Raw genomic sequence first — 21,526 nt, forward strand, 5'->3', positions numbered from 1 at the left:
ACACACGGAAATCGGCTGGAAGTCTTTCAATTCGTCCCACAAAGTTCTCATTCTAGTGTAATATGAACTAATATCCATTGATCCTTGATGTAGTCCAGTCAAGAACTTCTTAATTTGAAAAACTCTTGGAGCATTACTTTGCTGAAATCTATCTCTTAGATCATTCCAAATTTCATATGCCGTGGATATGTATAATAAGCTATCCGCAATCTCTCGGTTGACAGAATTCAAAATCCACGAGATCACCATGCTATTACAGCGAATCCAAGCAGCATATAACAAATCACCAGATGGAGGGCGTAATTGTGTACCGTCAACAAACAAAAGCTTATTCTTAGCGGTCAAAGCCATTGACATCGCTCTACTCCAGGTATTATAGTTGTTACCTGTAAGCAAATGAGAAACCAAGACCAAACCAGGATGATCGTCATTTTGCAGATAGAACGGGCTACTCGAATCTTCGTAGGATACTCGACCACCTGAGTTGTTTGAGCTTGCAGCTTGAGACGGAATTGGTACTTGATTTCCTCTCGCCATTGAAGATAATCAGAGTTTCAGCTTAGAGATTAAGCTCTGATACCATATCAGAAACTAAGAAGAAATAGCAGAGCTAAAGAAAGAATGGGACTTCATTCAATACCCAAAAGAAAGTCTCGAAGAAGTGAATACAGTATCCGTCATGTGCCTCTTTTATATCAATACAAAGAAATATGAAAAACACGTTTATGCTTAAATGGGAGTAATAAGGAAAGATTAACAAGGACAAGCAAAACATTTCTGTATGTCCCATTTGTTTGGGATTGGGATGAGCAGAAGGAAGAGGATAAATTAAGAATAATAAACCAGAAGGAAATGGTTTTCTTCAGTTTTTTAAATGTTCAGTGAGACTTGACACAAAGCTTAATTCAAAAACTGGATTTAACGTATTGAAATTGATGCGACAAATCATAAACAGAGACAGAATTAACGAACATTAATTAATACCTTATCTCCCAGATATGCTGTGTTTGACTAATTCTGGAAAACGATATTCTTCATTAACTCAACAATGTTCAAAGAAAGTTTTTGCATGCGTTAAGATAACTATATTAATCAATTATTACAGGATGCCACTTATTCAATTTTTTTATTTTTTGGTAATAAATATAGGATTATAGATAATAATGTACTCATCAAAATTTTTTTATTATCTGTAAACAAAATGTCATTAGGTGATGCAATGAAATGAAAATAACTCAGCCACATAAAAGTACAGAAAAATATTTTAAAACACTTTAAAATCCCATCAGATGATGATTATTATCATTATCATCATCATTATTATTATTATTATTATTTTGAATATAAATCCCATTAGATTATTTGTTAACAGAAATGCGAATTATGTCGAAATAAACAAATTTGTCAAAAAAATAATTTTCAATTAATTTGAGAAATAAGCCAATAATTGTATTTCACCGCACAAGATTATTTTTACCGGAGAATAAATCAAATAAATACATATCCCAACATTAGAAAAGTTCAATTCTACACCTTAACCCCTTGATATAGGCATATTTCACTAAGAAAAAGCGAAAATAGCTCATCTAAACAAACTGCCTACCGCACAAGATAAACTATCCACAGGCAAATTTCATGCTACATTTGTGCTGTCTAATAACTGCACAACTGTGTCACTTCCTCACTGAAAATCTTGCATCAAACGCTTGGCGGCTCCACCTCGAAATTCTTAGCTCAAAATCCCCATAGGCCGTAAACACAAAACAGAAAAAAATTCCCGTCATGACAGTTTGAATGAAAAAAGAAAAGACAGAAAGCTGGTCATGAAGAACAAGATTCCTCATTTAAGTGCTTCCTTATACGTCGTCTTTTGCCTTCTGTTCAGTGTCTCCACAACACATCACATAAATCTCTCACCTGATTATCATGTGAGTTTTGATGACCACGGTCATTTTCACAACCATAGACGGCTCTTGTCCTACCATGGGGACCCTCTAGCTATCCAGCCATGGCTACAGTTCAAGAACTCAAGAATGAAGAATGCTTATATAGCACTGCAATCTTGGAAAGAATCCATGATATCTGATCCAAATAACGTAACTGCTAATTGGGTTGGATCTGATGTGTGTAACTACACCGGTGTGTTCTGTTGGCCAGCACCTGATGACCCTTTTCAACGCACAGTTTCTGGTATCGATATTACCCACAGTGACATTGCAGGGCACCTCCCCCATGAACTAGGATTGCTTTATGATATTGCCTTGTTTCATGTCAACTCGAACCGTTTTTGTGGTACAATTCCACAGAGTTTCTTGAATTTGAAGTTACTTTTTGAGATTGATCTCAGTAACAACCACTTCTCAGGTAAATTTCCTGACCTTCTTCTCCAGTTGCCGACACTGAAGTATCTTGACATTCGGTACAATGAATTTGAAGGCGAGCTCCCAAATAAACTATTCGAGAAAGAATTTGATGCTATTCTTCTAAACAACAATAAATTTTCTTCATCGCTACCTGATAATATTGGTGACTCCCCCGTCTCAGTCCTTGTTATGGCCAATAATAAGCTTGAGGGATGTGTGCCGGTAAGTTTAGGTAGGATGGCAAAAAATCTTCAAGAACTTATTCTTAGAAACAACGGCCTTTCATCATGTTTTCCATGCGAGATTGGGAAGCTGAAGAACTTGACCGTGCTAGATTTGAGCCGAAACCAAATAATGGGGCCATTACCTGAAAGCATAGGAGATATGCCGAGCTTGGAGCAACTGAATGTGGCGCATAACATGATGTTGGGGACAATTTCTACCAGGATATGTTCGCTCCCAAATTTGGTAACCTTTTCATTCAATCACAACTTTTTCTGGGCTGAGGCACCGGCTTGCTTGAAAAAAACTAAATTCGATGACAGAAAGAACTGTTTAAGGGGAAGGCCAATACAAAGATCAGAGGTCCAGTGTAAGAAGTTCCTGTCTCACAGAGTCAATTGTAGCAGTTTCAATTGTGCTACCGCTCCGCCACCAGCTCCTCCATCTTCACAACCAATTTATTCTCCACCACCGCCTGTGTCTCCTCCACGGTTACCTTGCCCACCACCACCGCCTGCAATTCCCTGCCTGAAAAGCCCACCGCCTCCACCCTTATTTTCTCCACCTCCGCTCTCATTTCCTCCACCTCCGTCACCCCCTAACCATCCACCACTGCCACCATCATCGCCACCACCAGGTTGTGTAACACCATCTCCGCCACCACCGACCACGATTAAGATCTCACCTAGCCAGCCTCCACTGACGTGTCCATGTTTAACACCTCCTCCTCAGTTCTCTCTTCCAAAATCATTCTTTAGTTCACCTCCATTCTCAACCTCACCACAACTTCCCCACGCTGAAGAGATTGCTCCACCATCAAGTCAGTAACTGTTGTCCCACCAACCATGAAATACTCACTTGTTTTTCACTCTTAACTGCATATCAAGCCAATCATGTAAGGATAAGTTTTAGAAGATTGAATTGCTTGATCTCAGGATGCTCCAGAGCAGGATAAAGAAAGAACTATTCTGGTTTGTGATGATACTGCACCGATTCGTATAGGAGAATGCACTGCACTGACAGTGATTTTATTGTTTACGGAAAAAAAGGATCAGATTTGGATTCATATATTCTTTCAAATAATCTGCAGTTCATCGTGCATATACAGTAATCCAAAATTTTAATGACTCGAAAATCTGGACTCTTTGCCTCAGTTATATGGTATTCTAACCCAATAAAAAACTTTTCAATTTTAAAATAACTATTAAAAATTTAAATAAACTAAACACTCTATATGCAATAGAAAATTTCTTCTTCACAAAATAAAATCAAATACTTTTCATTTTCCACAATTCATTTTCTTGAACCACATAATCAGAAAATATTTTCTAGCAACACCCCAAAATAAAACCAAAAACCGCCCATGTTTTATTCGTTGGAAAAGCTCGAACTTCAGACGAAGTTGCTTAGTATCATTTTGATATGACAATACTCGCCACAAAAGTAATTCATCTATTTGGCAAGATCTGAAGCAAGACAAAGTTGCGGAAGTATCATTTCTAATCTGACAATACTCACCAAAAAAGTAATCCATCTAATTGGCAAGATCTGAAGCAAACTTTACTCGAAAAGAGCCCACACATCTCGTAAAGGATACAAGAAATCGTTAAGGAAGAATACCTTTCAATTAGATACCAAAGCCACATTTTAGGAGACCCTTTTAAAGCAATTACAGAATAGAGTGATCGATCATCAAATCCGTGGAAAATGCTGGAGATTATCGGCTAGTGTTGAGTTTGTAATTGAAGGTAATTGCTGAAGCAATCCATTGTTTGACAAATCCTCCAAGCTTTTGATATCTTGTTGTAACCGTTTTAAATGCGCAATGGAATGTTCAAGAACCAGAGGATCGTCTGGCAGATTCTGTAGCATATTAAGCAATGCTTGCCTATAAACTTGAGCAGACAACAATGGCCTTGCTACCTGGCGATTTCGACAGAAGATTGCAACCTTGATCACGTGCTTACACATATTACCGCTCATAAACCAAGAACAATCACAGATTCCAAATTCAAAACCAGGATTCCAAATTGTGTATACCATACTTCTATCTGCCTGAGAAACAACTTTGGCAACCTCGAGATTTTCCTCATCCAATAACACATCAACATCAGGAATTTGCATAGCTAGATTCCATGAATTCATTAAGCTGAAACTATCCCTCAAGTTTTTAAAAAGCCCAGTTTCAGCTGTATATTGGTCAAACCAATAGCAAGATTGAAATTGAGTCGTTAACTCATGTAACAAGAAATCGACCCTCTGAAAAGAATTTGCCGGTAGCAAAGTCAGAAGTTTGGATTTTAATCTTAGATGATATGATTCTATTGGCGCACAAGGCTCTTGGCTGGCCACCGGGAGAGTTCTAACACAGTTGATCCACAATTCTGCCAGCCAAGACTATCATAATTAAAGATTGATTTCCACGCATTACATATTAAAAACATAAATAAATCGATATAATACAATATAATTTCGAGTTAGATGAAATATAGAGTAACATGGTTCCCACAAATATTGAAGAGGGGTACTTCAGACAAGAAATAAATGCAAAACACATATCCACCAAAATAACGAATAAGGAGGATGCAAACCTATTTTTGGTAACCATTTGATTTTGAAATGGTGTATAAAGGCAGACTGATCCACATATATTTGCATGAACTCTTCAAGAGTATCGACAGTGCTCAGCCCACTTTTTGTGCCATACAAAATCCTGCCTAGGTGCTTGAACATCTCTTTTTGCAGATTGAAATTGTTACAATATTTCAATAAACTTTTAAGCCAACCACGGCGAACATGCCAAAGGCATAATAGAAATCGGCATTGGAAGGCCTCTCTAAGAAGAAGATGTGTGATATCAGGTGAATTTTTTAAACAATATACAAAATATTCAAAAGATAACAAGTTGTTTGGTTTACCGAATGACAGAAGCCTCTACAGAGGGATCGTCCACAAGAATCGCATTAGGTCTCCACCTGGGGTCCTTACCCCGTATTCTTTCAACTAGAGGCAATACCCACTTGTGAATATCTTGACCAATAGAACAGGAGGTAATCACCCATGCAACAGGGATCGCGTTCTGACTTGAGTCAAATGCAAGAAGAGAGCATAGGGAAAACTGTAGAAATTAAAAAGTAGAACAAAATTTAAAATTACTGAGCTATCAAACCTTAGTAGTGTAATTCTTTCAGATCAAGATGTTAAACTAATGACTAAGTATATGAGAAATGCAAGTGCACTGACTCTACTTCTTTTAGTCAATAGTCTTGATTAATTTTGTGATTATTATCTTGTCCATCGAGAAAACACAGCAGTCCAACATGCAAGTTTAAAGGCTAAGTTTCTAAAAAGGAAAAGTAAATCACCAACATTGAAAGGTAATTGCTGAGAGGACAGCAAAGAGACAACCTTAAGTTTCTTTGAACCAAACATCGAATGAAAAGCTATAGATCCATTATGTCCACAGCGAAGCATCTGCTGCAGCTGCCAATCTGTTTGTATTCCTAATATGAAAGGCTCTGAACCTGAGTTCTCGTGGTAGTAGAAAACATGTTTCTGGTGGCGGTGCACCCATATTCTTACACTGGATTGATCATTGGCATGAAATTCGTGGGATGTGGAGCGGATAAGTCTTTCCATGTTACGTACATCATTACGTGTGAGGAAATCATCTCGATTGAGGGGCCCTCCATGCCTCTGCACTTCTTCCATGTGATTCTGGACTATTGCATCTAGCGATATTCCAACATGGAGCAAGGACATCACCTTTTGTCGTAGTTCCTCAGATATTCGTGGAGCATACATTGCTCTTGTTCCTACAGCTTCCTGATCAAGAATTCCGTGGCATGGAGCTCCAGTTTTATCGATGTGATATCTCTGGTTGTAGATGACAAGAGCAAGAAGAGGCCGTGTGTATAAGCGTTTGACTGTAAAATGACAAAGACAACCCCTCATCATGTGTCGTCTCCCAGGTCTACTTCCCTTACCAGAAGAAGGTTTCATTACTGAGTTTTCCCCGATATTAGAGTCAACATCTCGGTAATCTTCAGGACCATAAGAGCACCAATACCTATATATCCGCGAAAGGAAAAATAAAGGATCGTTACCGATTCTAGCTAAGTTCCTTTCGAATCGGTGTTAACGAATTTGCCATAAATTTACAGTAACAAAAAACTTTTAGTATATATTGAGCTAGTAAAGTGTAAATACGTGAAGACACATCCCATTGTCCAAAAAAATAAAATATTAGGTTGCACTTAGGGAATCCAGATAAAAAACTCAAAGAAAAACCATTCGACTTATCAATTGGTTAGCTACATATATTGGCCTTGACTAATAATTGAGTGATTTGATAATCTTGCGACTACATAAATTTTGATTTTATTATTTGATATTCATTGATACATTTTTTGTCTATTACTCTTATTAAAAAATTAATAATAGTAGTAATGATAATAATGAAAAAAAGAATGGTACATTTTGTTGGCATCATAATCAACATGCAACTCTAGTTCAAGAATGATTTCCAAGAAAGCCTATTGATAAATAGGACTTACAAGGAGCAACATACAGTGTATATTCGAGATATCCATCGACCCTGGGTTTGTGGAGACTCCCTTCGTTTCTCTTCCTTCTTGATTCCACACGAAAATTAGCTGGGCATTCTGCATTACTTGATTCACCTTTTACAAAATCATCAACTCTTGAAAAAGGAATAAGTGCTATATCATCACCACCTTGACGGCCACCTTCCACTTTCACCCAATTTATATGAGCTGCGGAAAACTCTGGATACGGAGGATCCTGCACTGGAAGACTTAGTATGTCTTCCATCCTAGCCATCTGCGATGATAGAAACCAAATATTACAAAACTACAACTTTGAGATGCTAAAAAGCATCAATAAGAAATTAATACTACTACGTTTTATTATTGCGCATATTAAGTTGTAAAAACAGTTCCATCGATAAGCAGCCAAAGGCCAAGCCAGTTCTAATTCCTTATGTAGCATATACTGTGTCGTGCATCATTATCCAAATAGTATCAGGCATTGCTCTTCTCATGATCCCCCATCGACTCCTCATTGCAGAGTGATTAAAAGCCTATGTGGCAGTGACACTCCCACCTAAAAGACAATCTATTTCAGCCTGAGCTCTTCTTAGACTTATGACCGAATATTGAAGCTCTCGTTGATAGCAGGTGTGATGAAAGGGGAAACCTCGATAGGACGACCACTGAGTCGATGGATTAAGGTGTATGCATCAAATATTACCAGGTGAGTGAAGGCCAGTTGCTTGTAGAATATTGCTAGGTGTCGGCTTCTCAAAGTGTGTTGTACTTGCACACTTACACAGTTACACTCACATCAGCCTAAAATCAAATATAAAGCTCCATAACATTGTTCGTTTTCCCAGCTTGGGCTAATTATTTTATTTTAATGGATTGACTGCCAACTCTAGAAACATTATACCGATAACATAAAAATCATTCTATTTCAATTCAACAGCTCAAATCGAACCTCAGGTAGCCAAATTCCCGGACCATCCCTAAAAAATTTTTTAAAAAAAAAAGATTCAAATTCTATTTCTACTGATTTTCTAAACTTTTAAATTCCATCCCAAATCGAACTAAATTACTGGTTAAGCATCGGCTTTCTAACGAAACTTCCATGTAACGAGCTAAGTGGAGAGAGCTGATAATATTTAAGAAAAAACAAAACAACATTAGCCAACAAAAAGAACTGAGTCAATTACATTTTGTAGAAAAGTAGTACCTTCGCTTCATGACCCTTCATTAATCCCCTCGAATCTTGAAAAGACTGAACCTCTATAATTTATTTCCAATAAAAGCAAAGAGAAGATTTTTTCTTAACAATCTTGAGAAATAGAACAAACCCACAAAGAAAAACTCTCGAATCGACAAGGGAAATAGAGAATATAGTAAATGTCAATTGGGATTAAATACCTAAAAGATTTGAATCAGTTTTCATTTCAATCTCTTTTTATCCGCACACCCTAGTAAGTAGTAATACAGATTCTTTTATTGAACTCCAGTTGCGTAAAAATTGACAAAACTACTCCTTTCTTCAATATTTTTTTTCTTTATTTTCCAATAGTTATGAAGTTCTTCGTTTTGCTCTATTATTTCATAATTGCTACATTTTGAAATTATATACTATTTTCATTTTCAAAGTAATAAATACCTTCATTATTTTGTTTAAATAACTTTTATATTGTCTTTGGAATCAAAAAAATAATGAAACTTTATCAAGAAAACAATTTTTATAATGTATTTATTCAAATTTAGAAAATTTAAAAATTAGGATGAATATATTAATTTTTTAAAAAGAAATTAATAAGAAAATATCCCTTCTATTATTTTATTTAATACATTTTCCGCCTTTTTATATCTAATAAATAATAAAGACACTTGACCAAAAAAATTTAAAATTATTTTATTTATATATTCAGCAATATTATATATTTTATAACATTATTATATTACTTATTAATTTAATTAAAAAGATGTGTTTGTGCAATATTCTAATATTTTACATACGTTTGTTCAACAAATTCTTTTTATCAAACATTACTTTCTAAAAATTTCAAAAATTTTATTGTGGATATATTAAATTTTCAAAAAATAATAGTGATTATTTTGTTTAATATGGATATATTAAATTTTCAAAAAATAATAGTGATTATTTTGTTTAATAAAATTTATTCCTTTATTTTTAAGTCAAAATAATTTTAGATATACTAAACAAGAGTATAAATTAAGGGATAAATGGGCTAAAATCACTCTACCATATATTTTTTTAATGATTCAAATTACAGCAACATTCTTTTATTTGAGAGTGTGTCTCATGTGAGACCGTCTCACGGATCTTAATCTATGAGACGGGTCAACCCTACCCATATTCACAATAAAAAGTAATACTCTTAGCATAAAAAGTAATAATTTTTCATGGATGATCCAAATAAAAGATCCGTCTCACAAATACGACCGTCTCACACAAGTTTTTGCCTTTATTTTGAACTCCCTAGCAAATAATTTTTAGAAATGTCATCACTTACTCACATAATATGCACATGCATCTCTCTTTTTCTCCATTAATGTCTTTTTTCTTCTCTCTCTCTATTTTAAAGCTCGAAAACCTCCCAAAAATAATGAAATTTGTCGATGGCTTTTGAAGATTCAAATTAACCGACAAAAAAAAAACTCAACTTTTTTCTTCTAGTAATCACACACAACAAAAAAAAGGGTTGAATTTGCAAGTTCACAGGCACTAAATATAAGCTGAAATTGTGTCATCGAAGATCCGTCTTAATTACATAATTAAAAAAAAAATCGAAATTTGGTGTGTGAATTTTCGAATTATTTAGAATCACAATAGACATGGATTCTGGGTTCGGAGGAAACACGAATTGGTTAGAAAACTTTGTTTTGGTTTAATATCGAAGTTTTGAGCTATGTATCTATTGTATTTGGTTTATTGGTTAGAAAACTTTGTTTTGATTTAAAAATTAGGATGAAAACACTTTATTCAAAAAAATAAAAAAAAAAAAAAAAAAAAAAAAAAAAAAAAAAAAAAAAAATTGGATGAAGCTCGAAACTTTTTCAATGACATCTCATTACGATGAACAAAGTGTTAGAAAACTTTGTTTTGATTTAAAAATTAGGATGAAAACACTTTATTCAAAAAAAACATTCAAAAGTCTTGGTTTAAAAATTTCTTATAATTTGAAGAACCAAAAGATTGGATGAAGCTCGAAACTTTTTCAATGACATCTCATCTCCTATTGTATTTGGTACTAAAGCATTTTCAGAGATCATCAATTGATACAATACAACCACCACAACCAAAAGCATTTTCAGAGATCAATTGATCATTGATCTTCATCTAAAAAATCGATCAACACCACCAGTCAAAAGTTGAATTTCATATCGGATTAACCGTATACTTAGTATATAGAGCTGATCAATTTAAGTTATATATTAGTTAATTTAAATTAAGAATATTTGATTAGGGTTTAATTATAGGAGAAGTTGGTGAAAAATCTCCAATCAAAATATTTATTTGGTTCACTCCCTACCCACAAAATTGTGGTACTATGTCATACAAATTGTGGTACACTTCATGTGGAAATGTGGTACTAAAAAAGTACTCAGTGACTGAACACAAAAAAAACGACGGCTGAGTATTGAATGCCAATTTCCCGTTAATTATACTCAATTTCTCACATGTTATACCATATAAATAGCTAGACATCTAATTAAGTATCCAATTATTGCCAAATATTACATAATTATGGCATGATGGTATTAGATGACAGTTCATTGGTATAGGAATGTGATAAGCCTGAATCTTATAGTGACTTTAAGGATTTTATTTTATTATATTCGTGTTTGTCTGATATTGTTATATCTTATTTTGTGCTTATCTAGAATCGTTATCTCTTATCTTGTGCTTATCTGGATTAATTTTATAAAATTTGTAGATTTGAACAAAAGTAGAAAAAAGCCTAATTTTGGATATAAGATGGTTTTACAAAGATTTCAAGGACAACAAAATATTACAAATAAAATTTTTGGATCGTGTTCTCGTCACTAAAGGTGCCTCAAACAAAATATTCTTCATGAGCTGCAGTAGCTCGTGTTTTAAGAATGTATACACCGATGAATTAGATCGAGTTTGGTTTACAAACAAAGCGGAAGGCACTCGAAATAATCCTTCATTAAGGAAACTGATATATTTTATATATTGTGCAACTGAATAACTGAAAAAAGATAGATTAGTTTTTGTATTCACCAATTTAGTTATGGTGACAACTGAAATGATGAATATCCTTGTTAATCCATTTATTTTGAAAACAACAGTTGATTAGTTAAATACACAAGATATGTTTATAGATGTTCGGAGACTTCAACTGTTCCTACGTCATCCCTTCTACCTCCACGGGAGGATACACTAGAAAACTTAGATTTATACAACTGATTGTATAAATCCTACACAGCTTAGGACTTACACTACTGTCTAACTGAACTCCTACTCTAGACTAAAGGCAGTACCTTACAGCCAACACTTCTTTAACGTTTATGTGTCAAAGACTACATACATAAGTTTATTGTCTTTGTGCAAGACTATATTTGAGTGATGGTGTGTGTGCGTGTGTGTGAGAACTGACCAATGAATACACCAGAAGGGTGTTCTTACACACTGAGGGAAAATAGCTTGTGTACTAAGCTGATATCTTTTGAATTATTCCCTCACAACTGGGCATAATGCTTCTTGAAAGCTGATGAATAATAAGCGTGCCCTTCTTGTTTTTCATACTCTCTCTCTTTCTTTGCTGATGGTCTTGGCCTGCATTTATAACAGCAAGATGACCGTATACCAAGACTCAATGCATGTGACCGTTGCAGGTTGAATGCATTCCTTGGAGTTTGTGTATCGTCTTTTTCCGACATATCTTCTGGAACAATTTGTCGTTAAGCTTTGCTGCTCGGTCCATTATTGTCCTTTGACTGGACAAAAGCTTATGTACCTTTGCACACAGCTTGATTCCAATAATGTTGACTGTTGTGCTCCGCAACTGATTGCTCCTGACTAAATTTCTGAACTGCTTAGTTGAACTAGTCTACAGTTGAAGAGGTGAAATCAGTTCGCTCGTCAGCTGAACTGATTTCACTAGTTCTGTTGAACTGATCAGCTGGGATCTTCATCAGTTGAACACTTCATCAGCTGGCCGGGCTTCTGGAGGTTTTCTGCTGAACTACCTTTCAGCTGGTTAGTCAGTTGAACTGATTTAAGATACATCAGTTGGATTTTGTTCAGTTCATAAGATCATTTGGTGCGCTCAGTTGGCGTATCCGATAGTCTTCAGTTTGGGCTGTCAACGGATTATTTCAGTTCCAGTTTTCTGTGCACTTAAGGTAGATTATTAGAAACACAATAATAAATTTTGTTAACATCAAAATCAAGTAAAGATTGCGAACATGAAATGTTACAACAAAAAATAATAAAATAAATTTTTATTCTACTTTCTTATAAAACACAATGGAAGCAAGGACAATGAAGAAGGAATTTTGAAAGTTCGGTACTCATTCACGTGGGAATCTACAGTTTATTAAAAGTGATTTTGTGGCAAATTTGTTAGGGTTTCACGTGGTGAGTTTTTGGATTTTTAAAGTCTTGACGCATTAAAGAAGATAAAAGATGGAGACGGGCGAAAAGAACATGACACAACACTACACGTGAACAAATTTCTCTTAAAAACAACAAAAGAGGGTAGAAGAAGACTTTGAAGAAAGACAACCACTTTTTCTTAAAAACTTGAAGGAAGAAGGATTTTAAAGTTTGATAGAGGATGGAGACAACTTTAAAGTAGAAGTCATGCCAACCACATTGAGATTTTCATATTACTTTTTATATTTTATTCTTATGAATTCAAGCATTGTGTTTTTGCTTTGTTTTGATTTTATAAAATAAATTTTTTTAGGCTAAGACCACAATAGTGCTGAACAATACTTTGTGTGATATTTGGTTTTATTTTCAATATATTATTTTTTTATTTTAATTATTGATTGATGATGGCTTAATATTTATTGTCAATAGATTGATCAACTATTTTCATGTCTGTTGATTAATCACGAATCGTAGGATGATTGTTTAAATATAGCAACAAAGACGTCAATCAACAAATGGTTAAACTGACTAGAAATTGTGTTCGATTTCAGTGTGCGGTTTTAGATTAAAACTGAAGTTTCACAAAGATTTAATGCATTTAGATGTAATTAAATTCAATTAGAAATAATTAGACCGTTAGATTTAAATAGATTTATTAACTAGATGAATCATTTAATAAATAATTTGAGATTTCACCGTGATTGTCAAAAATTTAATTATTAGTTTAATTTTAACATGTGTCAACATAGTATAGTTCGGTACCATTGTGTGTCTTAATTATTTATTTGAAGTTGAATCTCTCCTTCATATTTGAATATGTCGTTTTGATTGCATATTTAATATTTTAAATTAATAATTCATATATTCTCCTTTTATTTATTTTGTCTAGCTAAAGTTAAATGATAAAAAATCTAGTAATTAAATGTTAGTCTATGTGATATCGATACTTAGATTCATCATCTATTTACTATAAATTTACTTAGTCCACTTGTTATATTTATTCCTAACCGAAATCGTAAGTCAGAATATAACGGTTGTATTTAATGGATATGAGATATCTATTGTACTGCAACCATTGATTTGGGATATGATCATCAACATCAAAGTTATAATATCGATTTAATAAATTTTCATGAGAATGACTTTATATATTTGTTATATCGTTTCAATTTCATTGATGTTAATTAGTATGAAAATTTATTATCACCGATCGAAGTTGAATTATTTAATTATAATGACATAATTATAGCATAGTATCAAATGTCATAAGTTGGCATATGAATGGAGTGGTTTATATTGAATTATCCATATTTAGAGATATGAATATTTGATCATCCACGTTAAAATTATTGAATTGAGATTCCATAATGCTTTTATAGAATGGATTTACGTGAGATTTTATATAATTGATAATATAATGTTGCAATTTTATTGATCTTCGTCCGAAAATTATAATCAACACAGTCAAAATTGAATTAGTCAATTAACATATGAGATGATCCACTACAAAAAAAACGGAGATCTGTAACCGAAGTAGAGACCAACAGTACTTTCGGTTTCTAATTTAAGACAGAAGTTAGTAATATTGGTCGCTAAATTTATTTTCGTCTGCGTTTATAATTTAATATTATTTTTGTAGCTCGATTTTTTTATTCTACATACAAATTGGAGACCGAATTTTTATAGGATGCAAAGCTAAATTTATCTATTGTTCTATAACCACTAATCTTCCTATGAGAGTTGATAATCGACATCAAAGCTATTTGAATTTAGGTTCCAGAATGTTTTTTTTTTAGGATTAACATGAAAATATCTTTGTATAACTGTTGCTTTGTTCCAATTTCATTGATTTTTATGTAAAAGTTTATCATCAAAACCAGTCAAAAGCTGAATTAGACAATTAACATGTCAAATTAATTTTAGAATTATTATATAGTGCTCGATTTCAGTTATATGATACTTAAATACAATTTAAGAGTACTTGATTAAATTTTAATCGTACCCAATGTCTGACACATGGTACCACATTATTGGCCTAAACGAAATTACGTACCCAATTATTGTTTAATATACATAATTATAGCATAATAGTATCAAATGGCTTACATTGACATATGAATGGAGTGGTTTGCATTGAGTTGATCATAATTAGTGGATATCATAGTAACTATTGCTCTAAAACAACTAATATACATATGAAAGCTATTTGAATTGAGGTTTCATAATACTTGTTCTTAGGATTAAGTGTTTACCACTATGTCAAAAACTATAGCTGATGGTAATTATGCAACTCAAATCTTTTAAACTGTATAGCAGGTCAAGCACCACGTTTCGATTGTTCTAAATAGTATGGACAATTATTGCAACCAACAATATCTTTCCTAATAATTGCACTCTTTGCAATCAATTGGAATCGAACCAATGACATTGACTCTGATAGCAATTGTTAGGCGCAATAATTGTCCCTACTGGAAGAGTGATCGACTGTGGTGCTTGAGCTGTTATACGTTTAAAAGATCTTCCTCCCAATAATTTCACTTTTTGTCATCAATGAGAATCGAACATGTGACCTTGACCATCATACCAATTGTTGGATGCATTGTCGTTACTAGGTAGAACAATCAAAACATGATGTTTGAACTACTATATAGTTTAAAATATTCGAGTTACACCATTACCATCGGCTATAGTTTTTGGCATAGTGGTAAACATTTGATCCTAACAATTGATATAATAGCTAAAGTCACAAGTTCGATTTTCACTGATTACAAGGAGTACAATTATTGGGAGGAAGATTGTTATGTGCAATAATTGTACTTGCTGGATGAACGATCGAACCGTAATGCTTGAGTTGTTATACGTTTTAAAATATTTGAATTACACTATTACAACTAGTTATAACTTTTGATAAAACAAATTCATATTTTAGACAAATCAACTATAGTTACCACGTTCCGCAACTGATTTATATCACCACATATATTACATTCAACAATATACCAGAAGACACATTATCTCTCTCTTGCACTTGGTTGATTTAACAATATCAGAAAACAATAGAGAAAAAAAAGAACAATTTGGAACATAGTAAACATAAAGATCAATAAAATATTTCCTTTGTGGATACAACTTCCCACTGAGTTTCAAATTTACTATACAAATTTACCTCATACTATGGTGCATACACAAAATAATTACTCACAACACAGTAGCCATACAAGAGAATTAAAGACATCACCGTTGTGAATTTTCTCTACAAAAGCAACATATTACATGAAAATACACTCGAATCTCAGAAATAATTACAGTCATCGTATACAAACTATGAAAATAATAGGAAAAAAAAATAAAAACAGATTTATCAAGTCTAGAACACATGTTTATCTTCTTACAAAACATGTCTGGATACAGAAATAGATATATCGATGTAATGTCAACCCACGTCCTGACAGTGAGTATCACGCAACAAAAAATAGGAATATCATGAGAAAGAAAATCAATACAAAGAATATCTTGATCATCAGCCACCTATTTGATGAGATGCTATTGAGATACTTCAGCAGAGCTCCTTGAGCTCCCTCCACGTTGGCCACGGTATCATCCATGTTTTCGTCAATCCTACAAAAAACAAAATTTTGTTTCAGAATTCAAAGATATGGTTAGAAGAAAGATCAAGAATATAATTAGGAATCGAACTTCAAGGTATTCAATTTTAACATACATTTATAATTTTGTTGTGATTTAGTGATTAGAACATCTCCTACCATAATTATTTAGGTACGTTTTCACTTATATAAGGAAGTGGTAATAGTCAACTAAGTAAAAGAGATTAATACGAGCTTTAGCCCAGATAAATCATAAATCGTGTTGCTAATTTAATTGTATCAAGAATGATATTTGAGAAGTACATGCATTAATAATCATAATCTCATTGGAAGAAAGGTACAAACTAGTTTAAATATCAAATTTATGTTTATGGTCAATTTAACACATGAGAAGTTAAATGCATCCCAGAAATATCTTTTAACTTGCTTCATCTTAATTAACTGTTTTCCCATTTTTCAGTATTACCAGCAAAGCTTTTCATCTTGCTACATATTAATTAACCATCCCATTTTTCAACACTACCAAACTGAATGTCTATAATCGGAACAAAAATTTTGAGCAATAATTTACACTGCTCAAAATCTCGAACGATTGAATTGATAGTTAATGTTCTGAAAAGAAACATCAGTACACTAGATTAAATATAAAGTATTTGGTAATTTATCATACTGCGATAAGAAGTCAAATATATTTGACCATATTGATATAACTAACAGCAGAAACATTAAAATAGCACGAGGTTTGGAGTTAAGCAATAATTACGTATGAACCGCCTCAGATGATTGTTATGAACAGACATTTAAGATCACCAAGGTCTTGACAGAGTGTCAGTAGGAAGTTGGGAGTATGTGACAATCAAAAGGGCAAATATAGACCTGATAGCAATCTCCCCTTGCTGAGAAACCAAAGTAGCCAGCTGATTGAAGATATTGCCAAGCTCATGAATAGTAGATTCCACATTTTGAAGAGCCTCAGCTCTACTTTGCATGTAGCTGTCTTGTAATGGAACCATCTGCTGTTGCTGTTGATTTTGTTGCTGCTGCAGTAGTGGCCGAGTGTCCCCATCCACTTGATATCTGTTGAAAACAGAATCACGGTAAATAAGCTCACACACTCCATGGTTTCCGTTTACATCTGAGAAATTCAAATAATGCTTCTTCATCTAATAAGTATATTACAAACATATTTGACGGCAATCTGCATTTAAGGCCTCAAGAAATGCAAGTCACATGATTGTCAAGTAAACATAACCTAGTTTTAAAAGCAAAAGGATAAAGTACAACCATTGGATAAATTGGGAATCATACTTGTGGAACAATTGAGATGAAGATTGTTCTCCATTAGCCCATGGAAGAGGAGGGCTAGCTGAGGTACTGGCAGCAGGCTTCGCGACTAAAGGACGTTGGCGAACAAAAGGGCTCGTGGGGTTCTTGGAAGCAGAAGAAGAGAACAACTGTCTTCTGTTTTCATGAACCTTCAGGTTCTGTAAATACACCAGAAGAGAAAATACAATCGATATGCACCAAGAAAGAAAACAGACTAGTAGATTAGTAAACAGAACAAATAAAAAGAAATTCTCAAATCACCTCTGTACGCATGGTCAAAACATCCTTGAACTCCTTTGTGGTGCTCATTAAACGGTTTTTCAAATCATCAACGACTGTGGTAGAATGGGTTGTGGTGTCACTGGATATATTCCCACTAGCATTGCGTGAATTACTAAGAAGCTGGAGGTCCACTACAGCAGAATTAAGTGCTGTAATGTCTTGCTTAATAACAGCAGTTATCTCCTGGATCTCCATCGAGGGGTCATCAAAAACCGAGGTTCTCTTTGCCACTACAGTAAGCAAGTATAAGATTACCAATCCACTCAAGCGGGTCTATACATGCAATGTAAATTAAATCACAATCAGAATATCAAGCTTCAAGCATAAGAACAAATAAAGATTAATCAAGTTTTGGAAAAAATATATATATTTAATGGTGTTCTCCATCATTTTTTCCAGATCGATTAATTTTTGAAAACTCAGCAGCTGAATCATTTGGTCATTGCAATCGGATCAAGGCAAGAACATACTACTCTCTGACCGCATAGAACCAGAACCAAATTATTCATAAGTTAAATTATTAGTTAAACAAGGATCATCTAGTCTTGACAAAATGTACAAATTTGCATTATTTATAAGAAGCATCACTTGGAAAATAATGTATAGATAAAGAACCACAAAAATTCAGTCTCAATTCCCTGATTTAAGATATGGACGACCACAGCTAAAGCATACAACACATGGCCATCTACAGATGATGTATGTCTATGCATTTCTTCTATCAAAAATTTCAACCGGAAATAAACTGCGACTTAACATTTAAACAGGCGACATTCAATTCAACAGTCGATTATAGTAAAATATGTACAGCGCAAGCAGTATAGTTGGCCTAAAATGGAAAAAAAAAATCAAATTCCTTGCTGCCTCGCATAATTATGAAAAAATGTAAGTTTTGACACCCTAAATACAGAGAGTTGCCCCCTACTAATTTGTTGCTCTGCCGTTGAATTGATTCAATCCCCTGGAGCTTGAAGAGCGTAGTGTGCAGACAAGAGCAAAAAAACAAGCATGAGTTGAACTCTAATAAATCTGTCTACAAATCATAGTCACAGATGTTTAAAGAAGCATATCAATCAACATTAAAAAATAATAATTCAGAAAAATTATTCAATCATTCACATTTTGCAAGCTTTGATAGCTTCTGCGAGGTTTGGTGGATTCCAAACCCGATTTTCGACGCTCTGCGATTGAATTCCGATTGTGTAGCCACGGCAGACCGCTGTTCCTCGGCCTTCGACCCACTGCTGCTCGGCCCATTCGGTGACGCAAGCGACTTCTTTACCCTCTCCGCTATCCCGAAAAACTCCTGCGTTCTATCCCTAATCGACGCATTCCCGCTCTTCAACGGCATTTCCACGACAAAAACAGATAAAAAATTCAATATCGTGATAGCATAAAACGTCTAACAAACAAACAATCGCCCTCGAATTTCAAGAAAATCAAGGATCGCAGGGTGTAGTTCAGGTAAATTTACAGGATCTTAAACCCTTCGCTACTTGGAAATTGAAAGAAACTAGGAAAATCTCAGATCTGAGAAAGTAAAATACACTTCAAGGGAAAAAGTTTACATTGAAAATTTTGGATATATACGTGAATTGAGATTTTGCTACAGATTACATTTTTCCTTCTTAATTAATTAAATTTAATCGTTGATAAAATGCCACACAATTTTTTGTTATATGCCAATTATACCCTCCACCGACAAGTATTATATGTGTGTGTGGGTAGGGCACCTCAATTCTTGAGGTGTCTTACCCAAGTTTGTCGTCTAACGTATTAATATTTATATGCTTTTTTGAGTAACTGATGAGGCATTTATATTTGTGTCGGTCTTATTTAATAATATAATTTTAAAAGCTGTAAGTATTATGAGTATAGTAATTTTTTATTTTTTTATATTCATATTCATATGATTAGTTGTAAGGAAATATCGCTTGACAGATGTGAGTTTATATAACCAAAAGATCTTCTGAAATAAGTTTTCCAAGATAACATTTTTTTACATTAAAACTTATTATTCTGAAAGATCTTATGGTCTTTCAACGGAATACCATGTGTATTTTGTATAATTCTTCGCATCATTGTTGAATCGGGATGTCCTAATAGATCATGTCAATTAGTTAATATTGAAGAATTATCAACTACCATATTTGATTCAATATATGTGTATAATGCAATCCAGTATGGATCATTAATAGTTTTTCAATCACATATTTCTTTCTTGATTTATATGTGGTAATACACATATATTTCTCATTCCTTTCATTCATTGTTTGAGTATCATACCCATGAGAATATATATCATTAAAACTCAACAAATTTCTTTTCGATTGTGGTGAATACAAAGCATCATTGATAAAAAAAATTTGCACCATTAGGTAACAAAAATTGTACTTTACCACATCCTTTAATCAAGTCTACAGGACCTGATATTGTATTCATCATTGTTTTTGTTGGTTTTAGTTCCAAGAAATATCTTTTATCTCGGAGGATAGTGTGCGTTGTACCACTATCAGGTATGCAGACTTCAGCTTTGTTCATAACATTTTCCATATTTGAACTTAAAAAAAAATATGCAATAAAATAAAATAACTGACAATACATTTATAAAAATAAAATAAAATACAATACATATTTAAAAATATAACACACTATAAAACATTATCATACGAGTACATAGAAAAATAAAATATTTTACATATTTATTCCACCAGCAAATTGATCATTGTCTGAAAAATCAATTAGAAAATCTCCAGCATCAAAATGAGTTGAATCACTCAAAGGTTCTCTGTGTTCAGTGAAATTGGTCTCTTTTCCTTTCCCCTTTATTGATTCTTTATAAAGTTTAAAAAGGTGCTCAGGGGCTCGACAAATACGGGACCAATGTTCTGGAGTACCATATATAAAACAAGAACTTTCAAATCTTTTTGAGTGATTCTCATTAACACTCATATTCTCATGATACCTTTTCAGTAGATGGTTTGGTACGCTCTTTTGAGATGAGTTATAGGAATAACTATATCGATTATTTTCAAAACCACGACCGCATTCACAATCACGACCACGATCACTCCCACGTCCACATCCATATCCACGACCACGACCTCGATCTCGACCTCGACCAAAACCTTGTCTTTGAATTTGATTTTGGTTTCCAGGTTTAAATTCATTTTTATTTACATCATTTACTTCTGGAAATGCCGTTGATCCAGTTGGTCGGGACTGATGATTTCTCATTAATAGCTCGTTGTTCTTTTCCGTCACAAGAAGACAGGTGATAAGTTCAGAATATCTCGCAAATCCACGCACTCTAAATTGTTGCTGTAGAGTTATATTTGATGCGTGAAATGTGGAAAATGTTTTTTCAAGCATTTCCGATTCCGTAACCTCATGTCCACAAAATTTTAATTGCGAGATTATTCGATACATCGCCGAATTGTAATCACTTACTTTCTTAAAATCTTGAAATCTCAACATATTCCATTCATCACGGGCAGTCGGAAGTATAAATTCTCTTATATGTTCAAATCTTTCTTTTAA

The 21,526-nt window shown here is 33.7% G+C and overlaps 3 protein-coding genes across 8 annotated transcripts; 1 reads left to right on the top strand and 2 right to left on the bottom strand.

Annotated features, from left to right (window-relative positions):
• The first annotated feature begins 1,438 nt into the window (after positions 1–1,438).
• Positions 1,439–3,461, top strand: LOC140982585 (leucine-rich repeat extensin-like protein 7). Its single transcript, XM_073449149.1, has one exon. It carries the CDS (start codon positions 1,824–1,826, stop codon positions 3,411–3,413), a length of 1,590 nt encoding a protein of 529 aa, XP_073305250.1. The 5' UTR covers positions 1,439–1,823; the 3' UTR covers positions 3,414–3,461.
• Positions 3,279–8,691, bottom strand: LOC140982584 (uncharacterized). Of its 6 annotated transcripts, none has more exons than XR_012176310.1 (7): positions 8,358–8,689; positions 7,156–7,427; positions 5,994–6,654; positions 5,504–5,703; positions 5,177–5,421; positions 4,206–4,969; positions 3,279–3,460 (listed from the first exon to the last, which is right to left on the bottom strand). XR_012176310.1 is itself a non-coding variant. In XM_073449147.1 (6 exons), the coding sequence occupies exons 1-6, from the start codon at positions 8,376–8,378 to the stop codon at positions 4,278–4,280; spliced, it is 2,091 nt and encodes a 696-aa protein (XP_073305248.1). In that variant the 5' UTR covers positions 8,379–8,689; the 3' UTR covers positions 3,539–4,277. The 6 variants fall into 6 exon arrangements, 2 of the variants coding, with proteins under 2 accessions (XP_073305248.1, XP_073305249.1); XR_012176311.1 differs by having other exon boundaries at positions 3,322–3,460; positions 4,104–4,969; positions 8,549–8,689; XR_012176309.1 differs by having other exon boundaries at positions 3,322–3,460; positions 4,104–4,969.
• A 7,301-nt stretch (positions 8,692–15,992) lies between these two features.
• On the bottom strand, positions 15,993–19,616 carry LOC140983386 (syntaxin-32-like). Its single transcript, XM_073450426.1, has 5 exons — positions 19,106–19,616; positions 17,966–18,216; positions 17,687–17,862; positions 17,255–17,455; positions 15,993–16,391 (listed from the first exon to the last, which is right to left on the bottom strand). Exons 1-5 carry the CDS (start codon positions 19,335–19,337, stop codon positions 16,232–16,234), a joined length of 1,020 nt encoding a protein of 339 aa, XP_073306527.1. The 5' UTR covers positions 19,338–19,616; the 3' UTR covers positions 15,993–16,231.
• Between the last annotated feature and the right edge of the window lie 1,910 nt (positions 19,617–21,526).

This window comes from Primulina huaijiensis, chromosome 8, assembly GCF_012295235.1.
Source record: "Primulina huaijiensis isolate GDHJ02 chromosome 8, ASM1229523v2, whole genome shotgun sequence".
Lineage (NCBI taxonomy): Eukaryota > Viridiplantae > Streptophyta > Magnoliopsida > Lamiales > Gesneriaceae > Primulina > Primulina huaijiensis.

What these genes read in the sequence shown, in the direction of transcription:
- LOC140982585 (XM_073449149.1), top strand. Translation starts at nt 1,824, where the DNA reads ATGAAGAACAAGATTCCTCATTTAAGTGCTTCCTTATACGTCGTCTTT.
- LOC140982584 (XM_073449147.1), bottom strand. Translation starts at nt 8,378, where the DNA reads ATGAAGGGTCATGAAGCGAAG. An exon ending in GGATATCTCGAATATACACT is followed by an intron (nt 6,655 to 7,155) that starts GTATGTTGCTCC and finishes GCGGATATATAG; the next exon opens with GTATTGGTGCTCTTATGGTC. An exon ending in GTAGAGGCTTCTGTCATTCG is followed by an intron (nt 5,422 to 5,503) that starts GTAAACCAAACA and finishes TCTTCTTCTTAG; the next exon opens with AGAGGCCTTCCAATGCCGAT.
- LOC140983386 (XM_073450426.1), bottom strand. Translation starts at nt 19,337, where the DNA reads ATGCCGTTGAAGAGCGGGAATGCGTCGATTAGGGATAGAACGCAGGAG. An exon ending in TTTTGACCATGCGTACAGAG is followed by an intron (nt 17,863 to 17,965) that starts GTGATTTGAGAA and finishes GTGTATTTACAG; the next exon opens with AACCTGAAGGTTCATGAAAA. An exon ending in CAAGGGGAGATTGCTATCAG is followed by an intron (nt 16,392 to 17,254) that starts GTCTATATTTGC and finishes TGTTTTTTGTAG; the next exon opens with GATTGACGAAAACATGGATG.